General features: G+C 42.8%; 1 protein-coding gene across 7 annotated transcripts in view; it reads left to right on the top strand.

Moving 5' to 3' along the window:
• Positions 1-14,757, top strand: part of Ptk2 (protein tyrosine kinase 2) — a 202,897-nt gene that overhangs the window by 165,816 nt on the left and 22,324 nt on the right. For 3 of the 7 annotated variants that reach the window (XM_032916460.1, XM_032916454.1, XM_032916467.1), the window contains 2 exons: positions 202-313; positions 460-1,268. In XM_032916460.1, the coding sequence (XP_032772351.1) occupies positions 202-313; positions 460-630 (283 nt within the window). In that variant the 3' untranslated portion in view covers positions 631-1,268. Of the gene's footprint in view, positions 1-201; positions 314-459; positions 1,269-5,727; positions 5,835-10,084; positions 10,223-11,990; positions 12,123-14,757 lie in introns of those variants that run through there. The other 4 variants (XM_032916480.1, XM_032916487.1, XR_004389457.1 and 1 more) reach the window with 3 other exon arrangements.

Raw genomic sequence — 14,757 nt, 5'->3', positions numbered from 1 at the left:
CCTATGGCTAATATTTAAGTGGACTTACCGGTCGGCACCATGGCTTTTCTAGAATCCTTTTTGAATAAGGCTGGAAACCTGTGTTATTTAGGCTCCTTTCTCTGTGCCTGTCTTCTACTGGGAGTAACTGCTGTCCCTTAGCTAAGTGGGGTGGGTGATTGGCTGTCAGCTCCCCTTAACACAGTGTATTGTTTTCTCCAGCACAATCCTGGAGGAAGAGAAGGTGCAGCAAGAAGAACGGATGAGGATGGAATCCAGAAGACAGGCAACCGTGTCCTGGGACTCTGGAGGGTCTGATGAAGCACCACCCAAGGTAGCTGAGGTCCCTGCCCCAGCTTTGTGGGTCCTCTTGAACTAAGTTCTACAGTCCATGGGGGTATATACACTGTTGTCTGTGCGATGAGCCCCCAAGTCACTGGCGGAGTAGGAACTGTAACTTAGTCACCCTCCTCTCTATAGATTGCCCAGTGTGCTGCTCACCCTGTAGAAGCTGAGGAAGCCAGCGGCTATGAGAGACCTGATGTGAAACTGCCCTTTTCTCCTTGTGGTGCTCCCAGGAGGTTTAGGTGGGACTTGTCTTTTTCTCTTGTTGGCAAGAGAATTAGAGATCTCCCAAACAGTAAGGGCTAAAGCACCAGACTAGGCCACAAGCACTAAGAGTTTGGTGTATTTGAAATAAGCACACTTCTTCCACTCCACTTATATTCCTTTTGCTTTGGTTTTGCTGGAGTTTTGTGTGCTGCTTTCTGGGTTTTGGCTGATGGCTAGGTGTTGGAGAGGTTACAGCATTTGCTCTCAAGACTTTGTCACGCCTAGCATGAAGGCACCTGGCCTTCTCTTGTTACTTCCAGTTTCTTTCTCTCCTCTAATTAGTTCAGGAAAGCTGCTTCTTTTTTACAACAGCTGGACAGTGGTTGTGGATTTGGGACGACAGATGGCCCTTGTCACTTTGCACACATGGAGAAGTCTTCACATCCTTTTGGTTTTGGACAGGATAGACTCTTCATACACCAACTTGAATAAATAATCCAACTCAGGCTACAAAGCAGGGACCCTCGACTACCCAGCCCTTCACAGAGCACAAGACCTACCACCTGAGGGAGCAGAACTTTGAGACAGGCATTGAAGAACCAGATGTTGTTCCCAGTTTAAGAACAACAACAAACAAAATCTTTCCTTACCTACAGAAAAGGCACCAACCCTTCATTCCAGGACTTATGGCCCTCTGTGGGCTATTTACCTTTTGTCTGTGAGTTTTTGTTTTGTTTTGTTTCAGATTTGTTAAGGGACTTTTTGTCTTTTACCGCCTGCCTCAGCCTCCTGATTTCCTATTTTAGTTCTGTGACAACTACAGAGTAATTCCATATTGGGAAGCAAGAGAAATCTCATACTTATTTCTCAGACTTGGGGTCCAGCAAGGCATTTCATCTAAAGCATAGCTGGTGTCAGTCTAATGACAGGGCACATGCTTCCCTTCCTCTAAACCTCATATTAAGTATGCCTGCCTCTTGGAGACATTGTTGGAAACACACTAGATGGCATTTCTCTAAGTTAAGAGTAGCTACAGAGCTTACACTGCCAGTGCCTGTGTATCTTTAACTTGTACTAATAATCTGGTTTTTTTTTTTTTAACAATTTCACTTTTAACAGACTTTTTAAATTAAACTCATGTGTTAGAGGTGGTTTGGCTTCTTTTGGGCTTCAAGTAGGAAGACTAGCTTGTAAATTAAATATCCTTCTCTTGCATGATCAGTTTTCACACTAGTGTTTTCAAATTCACATTCTGAGGCATTCTTCAGGATTCCCTCTCCGCCAATTAATTTGTTCAAAGCATAGACCAGCGTATGCCCCCAATCTAGTTCATTGCACTTTTATTGGGACCCAGCTTCACACACTCGTGTGACCATTACATAGGTCTGTGAGATTAGAGCTGGGCTCCTAGTCACACCAAGAACTATTTATTTCTCCTTTTCTTGCTTTGACAGTTGCATGAGTGGGCTATTGTCAACCAAGATCAGTCAGTGTCACTAAACTTCACCAGTGAACACCATATCTCCACCACTGTGCTTGTATGAAAAACTCACAGTTTATGGAAGAATGGCCCTGATAAAGGTGGTACAGTATTGAGTGAAGGCCTGTCCAGGGTGCACGAGAAAAATATGCTGTCCAGATTAATGGATTTGATGGACATTTTCTCAAAAAGTAAAAGGAAGCCCTCCCTTCGGTGAAAATCATTTCTAAGACTTGAATTTTCAAACAAAAATTCTTGACCACGATAGACTCCGGGATGAACATGTGACTGTTAGTTGTGTTGTTAACCTCTTGGGACACAGAAATATGTTCGCTTCAGAAAAGGCTTCAGTGACCAAGTCCAGCTTGCTAGACCAGGTTATATATTGGTCTTACCCATTGATTATGGGGAGAGGCTGCCTATAGGAGCATGGGTTGCCCCAAAATAGCTGTACCAACTGCCAAGTTCCACAGTATTATGTGAACTTTAGTTAACTTTCCATACTTTATCATCTAACACAGCCAAGGCCATGTCCAGCTGCACTGAATCATAGATACCCGGCAGGAAGGTATAGCAGGAATGAACCCATTATACGAAGGTACATCAACAAGCAGGACCTTAAGGGGATCTTGCAAGCAGTCACAGCTGTCCTGAAAAAGGTGCTGTTTGCTTGGAGGATGGTGTTTCATACAGAGGTACATCCTGTCTTCTAGAATGTATCATACTGAGATGGTCTGCATACCTTAGTGAACTAGTGCTCTCCAGATGATGGTGGGATGTGACAGAATCACACATAGGTAAATACTCCATCTAAGGTACAAGATAGAAGCAAGATGTGGCTCTTGCCACATCCCGGGGCTAATGCAGAAGATAACATGTTTGAAGACATTGATAGAGCTACATATCAAAACCTTATCTCAAAAAAAATTAACAACAAAAATGCAGGTCAGAGTCATTAGTTTTAATTAGCACATTGGTGAGTAGGTTAAGATTCCATACTGGCCCTTGATTTTAAGAAAATTCATTTAGTGATTGGAGTGTAGCATTAGGAAAAAGTATTCACGATTGTGCTGAAACACTTTCAGGGGCACAGTGCTTTCCTGACTGGGGATTTATAGCTCAGTGGTAGAGCATTTACCTGAAAAGTGTGGCCCAGATTCCATCCCTAGCACATAAAGAACTATTCTTTGATTTCTAGTCAAATGGCTGTATGAGGTTCATTTTGTTAGTTTGTTCTGTTCTGTTTTTTTTTTTTTAAACAGTCACTGTTCCAGAAAGTTAATAAACCATGCAAGCTGTACATGTGTTGGTATGCACAGTGGAGTTGGTCCTGTCTCACTTCCCAGAATCACTCCTTGGGCCTCCATTCTATGATAGTCATTGTAGTCATCAGAAAATCTCCTGCGTACTGTTGAGAGAAGACATACCAGCCGACTCCATACCTCCAGCTTTGATCATCACCTTTTTATTTATCTTTACAAGGGAGATTCAGCCTAAATGCCCTCATTTATATATTTTGCTGTATGATGACCCAAGTTGGCCTTGAAGGAGGTAGTAAAGAGATCCTGCTGATCCACTGTGCACAGTCAGAAACAAAGCCGGGACATAAGAAGGGAACTGGTTTAGGCAGAGTCCAGAAGCAGAGCTGCCCTAGCATCTTGCTTGCTTTGAGAATGTGACTCATGCTGGATAGATGGCTCAGGTTTAGAGCACTTGTTGCTTTTGGAAAGGACCAGGGTTTGATTCTCAGCACCTACATGGCTCATATCCATCAGTAACTCCAATCCCAGAGAATCTGATGCCCCCCTTGTTATCCACAAGGACACCAGACACAAACATGGTACACATACAGGCAAAGTATCCATACACATAAAATAATCTAAAACTAATGTAAAAGTATGTGACTCACTGTGTGATGTTTAGGAGAGGTTTTGCCTTGTTCAGGCTAATGTCTTTGATATTCCTTTTTATTTGTTGAGGTATAAATGTATTTGTTAACAGAGTAGAATTATGGCAGAAAGATTTAGGGTTTCTGCCACTGTCAGTTGTATGAGCCTTTTTGTAGCACCTGACTTTTCTGAGCCTATTTAAAATGGAGGGTCAGGGCGGTGATACGACTTTCCAGCATTTTTGGCAGAATGGTCCATTTAGTGTGTACAGGATAAACTGCATAAGCTACAAGTGTGTTTTCCCATGTGTATTACTTACCACTCTGATTTAAGCGAGTGGATGCTACCATGTGGGTATTGCCCCTTCTTGGCTTTCGAAACCTATCCTACACAGTTAATGACTGTGTCATCCTTTTAGTTATCTCTTTCCTGGGCTATTTGACTCTGTTCATCCATTCATCAGTTGGCAGATATTGCTCACCCTTTCTAACTGTTATGAGAATTGGAGTTTTGGTGGCGGGAGGGGGGTACAAGACAGAGTTTTTCTGTGTAGCCCTGGCTGACCTGGAACTTGCTCTGCAAACCAGAGATCCACCTGTCTCTGCCTCCCAAGTGCTGAATTAAAGGCATGCATTACCACTGTGCATGCACAGCCAGGAGCAATGTTTTTTTTTTTTTTTAATTACATTTTATTTATATGAGTACACCATAGCTGTCTTCAGACACACCAGAAAGATTCCATTATAGATGATTGTGAGCCACCATGTGGTTGCTGGGATTTAAACTCAGGACCTCTGGAAGGGCAGTCAGTGCTGAGCCATCTCTCCAGCAGTGTTCTTAAGAACATTCATGTGTGTGTTGTTATGTGGGCTTCCATCCTCATTTCTCTGGTGGGTTTGCTAAATTGTGTGGTAATTCTGTTTCGTTTTCTCAGGGATCAGCATATTGTTCTGCATAGCAGCTGCTCCGTTTTATGTTCCCAGAAGCAGTACACAGAGCTCATTCCTCCAATGCTGACCTCACTTTTATTTTTGTGTCCTTTTAATTTCTATCCTAGAGGTCATAATATAGTCACTCATTGTGGTTTGGAATTGCCCAAAGGTGCCTAGCACTTTTTTCTGCCCGGTCTGTATTCTCTTTGGGTCTACTCGTGTCCTTAACCCTTAGATCTTGTCTTACAGCCTAGGCCAGCCTGGTTTGTTCTGTGTTGCCACTCCCCCCCCCCAAAAAAAAACAAGGTTTTTTGGGGTAGCTCTTGCTGTCCTGGAACTCGATCTGTAGTGCAGGCTGGCCTTGAATTTGGTGATGCATGCCTTTAATTCCAGTTCTCAGGAGGCAGTGGCAAGCTTTGTCCACTTCTTAGTCAAATGGCTTGTTAGTTTAGCCCTCACCTGTGGGAACTCTTGTTGCTCTGAGAGCCTCTCAGTTTTCAGCTTGGCCTTCCTCCTGTGGTGTTATCTCTAACACAAAGATTTTTTTTTATTCTAATAATATAAATTTTATATTTGAGTTCCCTTTTGTCCTTTGAGGTTTTGGTATTGTAGTTAAGAAGACATTGCCTTACTCCAGGTTATTTAAAAGATAAACTCCTATTCTCTTCTAATATTGTTATACTTTGACCTCTTATGTTTAAGCTGTGTGTCATTTTGAGTTAACTGTCAGGTAAGTTGTGGGGAAATGTTGGTAGTTGAATCTTTCTTTGCTGAAGATCTCACGTCTTTGCTCATTCTTTTCAACTGAGTTGTATTAGCATTTTCTTTGCTGTGAGCCATTGGTTTTTCAGACTCAGAAGACTCCTCCTTATGATGCTCTGTTGTTTGTTCACAGCCCAGCAGACCTGGTTATCCCAGCCCGAGGTCCAGTGAAGGATTTTATCCCAGCCCACAGCACATGATCCAGACCAATCACTACCAGGTATACAAATTGTCACAAGTATGAAAATACCGCTTGATTCATCAACACTTGTGTGGTAGGAAGAACCTTGGGTTCATTTCTGTGTTCTGGCTGGTCTACTTACTTTGGGGAGTGGAAGCTAAGAAACTGGCTACCTTGGGCTTTGCCTTGGAGGTGGTTCTCTTGACCTCCATGCCCTTCCAACCTCCCACGGGCTCACAACGGTCATCAGTTTTGTCTTACAGCAGGTAGGCCCGCGCCTATGGCTATACTTAGATCCATTCTTCCCCACCTGCCTCTAAAGGACAGGGTGGAACTACAGACATATCTATGCAGAGCTAAGACTGAACGCTATGGCTTCCAGAAGACCAAAAACAAAAGGAGGGGGACTAAAGAGGTGGCACAGTGGTTAAGAGCACTGACTGCTCTTCCAAAGGTCCTGAGTTCAGTTCCCAGACATCACATGGTGGCTCACAACCATCTGTAACAGGATCCGATGCTGCCTTCTGGTTTGGTTGAAGACAGACATTAAACAAACAAACAAACAAATTAATCTTTTTTTTTTTTTAAAGCAAAGCACTGCATCTATAAGTGAAGGCAGATAAATGCCCTACAGATGAGTGAGGAGAGTGCTGGATTTGAAGCAGCTGTCCAAGGGAAAGACATTCACTAACATTGAACTATAAATCAATGCCTGCTAGAAATGCATAGTTCCCATTCTTTGTGTACTTCCCAGCTAGTGATCCTAGCCATCCAGACTGTCACCCTTCTGATCCCTATTACCTGGCCAGCAGAGGTATATTTGTATTTTTCCTTTTACAGAGTTTGATGTAATTGAAGTGGGATGTGTGCTTGAAGGGTCAGTTTTTTTCACCATGACAAAGTTTGCTGAGGACATTCCATAGGGTTACTGAGAGTCTTGGGCCAATATAGAAAAAAAAAAGTTCTTAACTGATGGTACTAGGATACCAAGGGAGGAGGTACACACTGACTTGAAAACAAAAGGCCATATGTCTGTGGTAGTCTAGGACAGTGGGTGCTGGGTAAGTTTTGGGCTCTGGATATAACACGAAGATTCCCATCACTAGGAACTGTTTTAGGGCTGATGGATTAGGCCTATGTTCTGGGAGACACTGCTTCACAAGGAAAATAGATCCCCAAGTTCATTCATCTAATATCTAGGCACTTAGAACATAAAAGGGAAGTCTTCCACTCCTTCTGGAGGGTGCACAGTTGGGTGTTTTCCAGCTCAGCAAAAAGAGATCTGACCAGGACACAGATCATAGCAGTGAGAGGTGTGTGGTTAGGCTAAAGTAGGCAAACTCACTTCTGGTTGATGAGAGACCTATGTCTAGCATATTGCACAGCCATCCTGGAAAACAGCCAGGGCCCTACCTACCTGTAGTCAGTGCTCAACTGACCCGGAAGGGGAATTAGACAGCAGCAACATCTACTTTCTGAGGTAGCTGTCAGTTCTCTATGTCCTCACAGGCATGCAGGAAACCTAGTCATACTCAAGGACATGTTGTAAAAAAAATGTCTAATCCCACTACTTTAGAAGCCCTTGAGTGTTATTTAGAAAACTGCTGTACATTATGCAGAATTTCTTCTTTGTAAAGATTTCTGAAAGTTCTGTTAATAATGTATTCCTTTTTATTTTTTTAAAAAAAAAGGTATAGGAACTGGAGAAATAGCTCAGCATTTAAGAGTTCTTCTTTTTTTTTTTTTTTTCCTTTTTTCTTTTTTTCGGAGCTGGGGACCGAAACCAGGGCCTTGCGCTTGCTAGGCAAGCGCTCTACCACTGAGCTAAATCCCCAACCCCTTAAGAGTACTTCTTAGTGTTGCAGCTGACCCAGGTTTGGCTTCCAGTATCCATATCAGGCAGCTCCCAGCTGCTGGTAACTATAGTTTCAGGGAATCCAACTACCTCCTCTGACTTCCTTTACACCTGCATGCAAGTGATGCCCTTTCAGAAAATCAGACACATATATACACATAAATAAAAATATATAGAGATGCACTTGTGTGTGCACTTAGTATCCAGTAGGATTTTTCATTAACTAAATACTAGGGAGGTTGAGTATTTGCCAATGCCCATAGACCTAAATGTGCACAAGCCTTTGATGAAGGATGTATTGATGTTTGGGAATGTAGATTTCACCATGCATTCATCTCCTTTCACTAAGTAAGTAACTGGCAACTCAGGCCATGTGATGACGTTCCAGATCTGCTCCCTGTTGTTTCAGTTGAAGAGAACCCATTTCAGGAGACCCTCTGCTTCTTTCTGCCTGGGTTTTGTCCATGTCCCTCTGAACATTCATATTCTCTCCCTCCCTCCCCCCCCCCTCCCCCTCTGCTTTAGTCACCACACTTAGAAATAGAAGATATGGCCTCTCCCACCATTACCATCCTCTTGTTCACTGGAGAAAAACATTGGGAGTTTTGTTGCAGTTTTTGTTCTTGTTTGGGGATGAGTTTGTTTGGAATTTTTTGAAACGGCTGGCTTGGAACTCATAATGTACACTCTAGAGATTTGCCTACTTCTTTCTCCCAAGTGCTTTTAAGATCAAAGGTGTACGTTACCATACATGGCATGTTTGGAATTTTTAGAACAGACTCAGTATGTGACCGTAGTCTAGATGATCACTCACTTCATAAGTCAAGCTAATCCCAACCTTGTGATCTCCTGCTCCTCACAAGTGTCAGGCTTACAGGATCCGTGCCACCAAGTGCAGCTCTGCTGTTTGGTAGGGTTGGCTTGGTTTTGTCTGTGTGTGTGTTTTTGAGATGAGCCCTCACTGTGAAAGTCCAGGCTGGCCTCAGACTCTTGGCCTCTTGCCATAGATTCCAGGAGCTAGAATTACATACATCACCGTGCCCTACAGATATTTCATGGTTGCTGTGGCTCTTGCTGCAGGGGATGGATGGTGTTGAGTTAGGAAAGGAAAATTCTGGAACTAAACATGAAGCAGCTGTACTGTGCTTTTGTTACCTTCATACCAGCAACAGTCACCCTGAGTTCTTACATGGTGTACAAATTCCAAAGTTAAATAGTGTGCGTGTGCGTGTGTGTGCGCGTGTGTGCATGCTTGTTTATGTGTATGCGGTTTCGTATGAAGGTGAGGACAGCTCTTGAGTGTCACCTTCAGGAATGTCATGTAATTCATTTGTTCATTGCCCTGGAGTTCACCAGCTGCAAAGACTGGCTAGCTGTAGGGATTCCCATTACTGGCATTACAAGTGTGTGCCACTACGCCCTGCCTTTTTATATGTGTTCTGAGAATCAAATTTAGGTCTTCATGTTTGTGAGGCAACCCTTCCCAACAACTAGTACCCCGGACCCAGAAGTAAGTAACTTCTATCTCCTGGGATATGCTCAGCTTCATTGTCTAATGCAGAAGCCAAAAATGGCCTTTCCTGAAAGTTTCTTTAGAGCTCATTTCTGGACTGGAGAGATTCTTGCAGAAGTCTCTAGTTCATTTTCCAGCGTCTGTGTCAGGCAGCTCACAACTGCCTGTAGCTCCAACTTTAGGAGGATCTGATGCCCCTTACCTGTGTGGGCATGGGCATGGGCACCCAGAGAGAGACACACACATAACTTTAAACTAATAAAAGTAATTTATTTTTAATCTTAAAAACGCCAAAACTCAGCAGTGCAATAGTGATGGTTGGGGATTTAGCTCAGTGGTAGAGCGTTTGCCTAGTAAGCGCAAGGCCGGGTTTGGTTCTTAGCTCCGGAAGAAAAAAAAAAAAGGAAAAAAAAAATAGTGATGCACGCCTTTAGTCCCAGTACTTGAGAAGCAGAGGCAGGTGAATCTCAGAGTTCTACTCCAGTCTCATCTACAGAGTGAGTTCCAGGACAGCCAGGGCTACAAAACCTTGGTGGGGCGGGTTGGGGTGGGTTGGGGTGGGTTGTGGGTGATGATGCCCATTTGTGTGCTTTGCCAGCTACCTGCATGCCTGAGCTCCTGGTTCCCTTCCATGTTTATTCCAAGTTCAAAGTTGGCAGCGTTGGTTCTCTAACCATTACTCAGTATTCTGCTTCCAACCTGCACTTGAGGACCTGGTAATTACATTGGATCCACTCAAATAATTTTGTCTTTAGTTGTGTCCATGACATCTGTAAGATCTTTTATCGAATCAGAGAATAGACATGCTCAGAGAATCAGACTTGGATCTGCGGCCCGTTCTGCTAACTATGCATGTTTTTTAATAGAAGTTGTTTGATTTTTTGATCTAGCAGAAGCTCTGTTCTATCAGAAACTTACATTGCCTCCTGAATCACTTGCAGGTCTCTGGTTACCCAGGTTCCCATGGAATCCCAGCCATGGCTGGCAGCATTTACCCAGGTCAGGCATCTCTTCTGGACCAGACGGAATTGTGGAATCACAGACCTCAGGAGATGTCCATGTGGCAGCCCAGTGTGGAGGTAAATGGGGTGTTCTTGGCTATAGTGAGTTAATGGACAAAGTGTGGTTTAAGTCATCTGTTATTTATAATTCTGAGATTGCTTGGTTGTGATTATTTAATTGTAAAATCTAGATAACCTATTTAGCCAGTTATAGCAGTCCATACCAAGAATTCCAGATGAGGCAGGAGGATTGTAACTTCCAGGCCAACCTAGGTTATATAACCAGGCCTTATCTCAGAAGCACTTTTATCAGAGCAAGCCTGACAACCTGAGTTAGCCTCCAGTATACACCATGGAAGGAGAGGACCAACTCCTGGAAGCTTTGATCTAACCATCATCCACATGTGTGGCCACACATAAAATATTAATAATAACAAAATGTAGAAAGCAAAAATCTTAAGGTGCACTATCAATCTTTTCTAGTGTGTGTTTTTTGTTTTTTTTAATCCAGGGACTGGGTTAACTTTGTAGTAGAGATTGAACTCTGTAGTAGAGAGCTATCCTAGCATGTGAAATCCCCAGCACTGTCCAAATGAAAAAAGGAATTCTTATGGACATTATCATGTCAGACATAATCATGTCTCACTCAGTTTGTTTGAAAAGTGGAACTCTCAGATGGATGTAATTTGCGTGCTCATAAGGCTAAGAAGAAATACAGACCTCACTAATATTCTTTCAACTGTGCATATTATATGCAAATTTCCTGGTGAAGCTAAGAACCTTGTTTATAGTACTCTACTTCTCTAGGGGCTGGAGAGATGGTTCCTCAGTTAAGAGCACTGATTGCTGTCCTAAAGAATCCAGGTTTGATTCTCACCACCTACATGGTAGCTAACAATTATCTGTAACTTCAGTTCTAGGGGATCTGACTCCCCTTTCTGACTTTCATTGGGCACCACAAACAAGGGGTGCACAAACACATGCAAGTAAAACACTCTTTTCATATAAAATAAAATTTAAGAGAATTATTTGTAATTGTCTATTTGTATTTTTTCCTTGAAGTAGACATGGTTGTTGCTGTTGTTGATGAGATTGACTTGAACTCCTTATATAGCCATGGATGACCTTGTACTAATCCTCCTGCTTGTATCTCCTGAGTGTTGGATTATAGATCTATACTACCATGACATTCTAGATAAGGATTCATGCTGCTAAAAAGATTTGTTTATTTATTCTATATAAGTACACTGTAGCTGTCTTCAGATCTTATTACAGATGGTTGTGAGCCACCATGTGGTTGCTGGGATTTAAACTCAGAACCTCTGGAAGAGCAGTCAGTGCTCTTAACCAATGAGCCATCTCTCCAGCCCTCAACTAGTAAGTGCTTTTAACAACTTAGCTACATCCTCAGTGTGAACTAATTCTCTTCTCTTACCTTTATATAGGTTCTAGATTTGAACTCAGGTCACCAGATTGGAGGAAAGCTCCTTTACTCACTGAGCCATCTTACTGGCCCCTCTTGTGGTTTTTGTGAAACAGTCTGATGGAGTTCAGGCTGACCTTGAACACCTGTTCTTCCTGCCTTAACCTTCCAAGGGCTTTTGACATGCAACTACATAAGGCTCTTGTTCTTCTTACTAACCAGTTGCTTCCCTGTTTTTATTCTAAGTGCTATTGCATTCTTTTGTGTATTGAACTGTGTCTTAGAATATACACATGAATATTAAACATAGTCAATTCCAGCCTTCAGAGAGGCGGCAGGAGTATGAGAAGACTGACAGTACAAAGTAGGAACATGAGAACAGACCCAGAAAACTAAAGCTTCTCTTGATAATGTCCCTTCCAGGACTCAGCAGCTTTAGATCTTCGAGGGATGGGACAGGTGCTTCCTCCTCACCTGATGGAAGAGCGGCTAATCCGACAGCAGCAGGAAATGGAGGAAGACCAGCGCTGGCTGGAAAAGGAAGAGCGATTCCTGGTAACCACTCTGCAGAGCACTCAGCCCCATCTGTGTCTACCTCCTGCGCTACTGCAGAACTCCATTCCTAAAGCAAAGGCTTCCCTTACATCTGGTCCCAAACACTTGCCATAATGGGCTATTTGTTGGTTTTGATGATATTTTAGGAATCTGTTTCCAAAATTTTATAGTATATTATGGCTCAGATCTCTCTCTCTCCCTCCCTCCCCCCACCTCTGGTTTGTTTGTTTTTGTTTTTTCATTACCACATTGTTTATACAGAAAGACCTTCAGTGTTAGTATAAAGGTAAAACATTGCACCTCAGACTTGTTGTAGACATGTGCTCACAGGCTGTGAGTCCTATTCTACCTCCTGCCCCTGCTTCAGTGTCTGACAGATGCATCTGGACCTTGATAAGAATAGTCTTTCAGGAAACTCCTGCTGGCCAGAGAGCTCTCTGTCTGATCCTTTTTGAGTGAAGTGCCCTTGCCTCAGTATTGGGACCTTTGAGACTTTGTCCTCCTGCCCTACAGCCCTAGGAAAAAATGTGGCTAGAAAGACCAGGGTTCCTGCTGCTTCCATAAATTCTTTCTTAGTCATTTTACCTAGGGAATACAAACCTTGACTCCTATGCTTTGACTGAGTCATTATTCATCAATGTCACCTGTATTGATTGGTTTTATATCAACTTGACACAGGCTAGAGTTATTTGGGAAGAGAGACTTTTAGTTGAGAAAACTTCTCCATAAAATTTGCTTGCAGTCAACTCTGTAGTGTATTTTCTTCCTTCCTTTCTTCCTTCCTTCCTTTCTTTCTTTCTTCCTTCCTTCCTTCCTTCCTTCCTTCCTTCCTTTCTTTCTTTCTCTCTCTCTCTCTTTCTTTCTCTTCTCTCTTTCCTTTCTTTCTTTCTTCCTTCCTTCTTCCTTTCTTTCTTCCTTCCTTCCTTCTCTTTCTTTCTTTCTTTCTTCCTTCCTTCCTTCTTTCCTTTCTTTCTTTCTTTCTTTCTTTCTTTCTTTCTTTCTTTCTTTCTTTCTTTCTTTCTCTCTCTCTCTCTCTCTCTTTCTCTTTCTCTCTCTCTCCTCTCTCTCTCTCTCTCTCTCTCTCTCTCTCTCTCTCTCTCTCTCTCTCTCTCTCTCTTTCTTTTTTCTCCCCACTTCTCTCTCCTCTTCCCCCTTCTCTCCCCTTTTTTCTCTTCCCTCTCTTCTTCTCTCTTTTTCTCTCTCTCTCTTCCTTCTCTTTCTCTCTTTCTTTCTTTCTTTTCTTTCTTTCTTTCTTTCTTTCTTCTTCTTTTCTTCCCCTCCTTCCATTCTTTCTTCCTCTCCCTGTCCTGCTTTCTTTCTTTCTGGGCTGGGGAATCAAGCCTAGGACCCCAGAACTACCTCTGTTTTCTTTCTTTCTTTTTTTTTTCTTTCTTTCTTTCTTTCTTTTTTCTTTCTTTTCTTTCTTTTCTTTCTTTCTTCTTTCTTTCTCTCTCTGTCTGTCTTTCTTTCTTTCTGTCTTCTTTCTTTCTTTCTTTCAAACTTTCTTTCTTTCTTGGCCAAACCAAGCCTTACCACTGAGCTAAATCCCCAGTGCTTTTCAATGGGGATGGACCCAGCTTACTTGAACCAGTGCCATCCCTGAGCAGGTGGTCTTGGGTGGTATAAGAAAGCAGGCTAAGCAGTCCATGGGGAACAAATAGCACTCCTCCATGGCCTCTCCCTCAGGTCCTGTTTCCATGGTTCCTGTCCTGATTCCTTCAGTTATAGAGCCTGCCCTAAGAGTTACAAGCTGAAGTAAACCCTTTCCTCACCAAGTTGCTTTTGGTCATGGTGTTTTATCATATAAATAGAAACCCTAAGACACCACCTTAGTGTTGCATTTTGTGCTAAGAGACAAGATACAGAAAAGGCAAGATCCAATCCTGGTCCTAAATTTCTTGAAGTCTAAGGCAAGAAGCAGTCCAGTCAACCATGATGATTGTAAGGCAGTGATTTCAAACTGTATTCTGCAAATTCTAACTTTATTCATTGTATATAGCTTTCTCTTTTTGGGGGAAGGAATGTGTCTGCACTGCCTTAAGCATTGAACCCAGAGCTTCGGCGTGCATCCTAGCTGATTGGTCTAACACTGGTTTGTAGAGGTTAAAGCACACCCCACCAGTTTGAGTGCAAAGGCTGCTGTGAAGTGAAGTGAAAACACTGAAACTTTGCTTTCGGGCTGGTGGAGCATGCTTTAAAAGGCATTTTAAACATTCCTGGGGAAGTTCTGGGGCCAATTCAGGGAACAGCCAACAGTGCATACATGGGAGCCAGGAAGTAGATTGCATTGAAGAGGCTTTGTTTTTCAGTGTTTGCTTTTATTTCTTTTTTATTGCATTTATTTGTGGGAAGGGGGCTCAAGTGTGCCCTGGCATGCCTGTGGAGGTCAGAGTACAATCTGGAGGAATCATGCCACCAGGGAATGTCCTCAAGGGAATGTCCTTAAGTCCTCTGTCTTGGAGGCAGGCAAGCACTTTTACTTGCTGAGCCATTGTCAGCCCTCAGGATCTTACTTCTGTTTCAGCCTCAGACGTACACATATTCCACATTTCAAGGCTGCCCCCTCAGGACAGTGTGTCATCTCATAACCCATGTTCTTATCAAAGTTAACTGTGAGTAATAGGATAGCGAACAA

The sequence above is a fragment of the Rattus rattus genome, chromosome 1 (assembly GCF_011064425.1).
Source record: "Rattus rattus isolate New Zealand chromosome 1, Rrattus_CSIRO_v1, whole genome shotgun sequence".
Lineage (NCBI taxonomy): Eukaryota > Metazoa > Chordata > Mammalia > Rodentia > Muridae > Rattus > Rattus rattus.
Note: the sequence above shows the minus strand (reverse complement) of the source record. Positions and strands in the feature narration are given on the sequence as shown.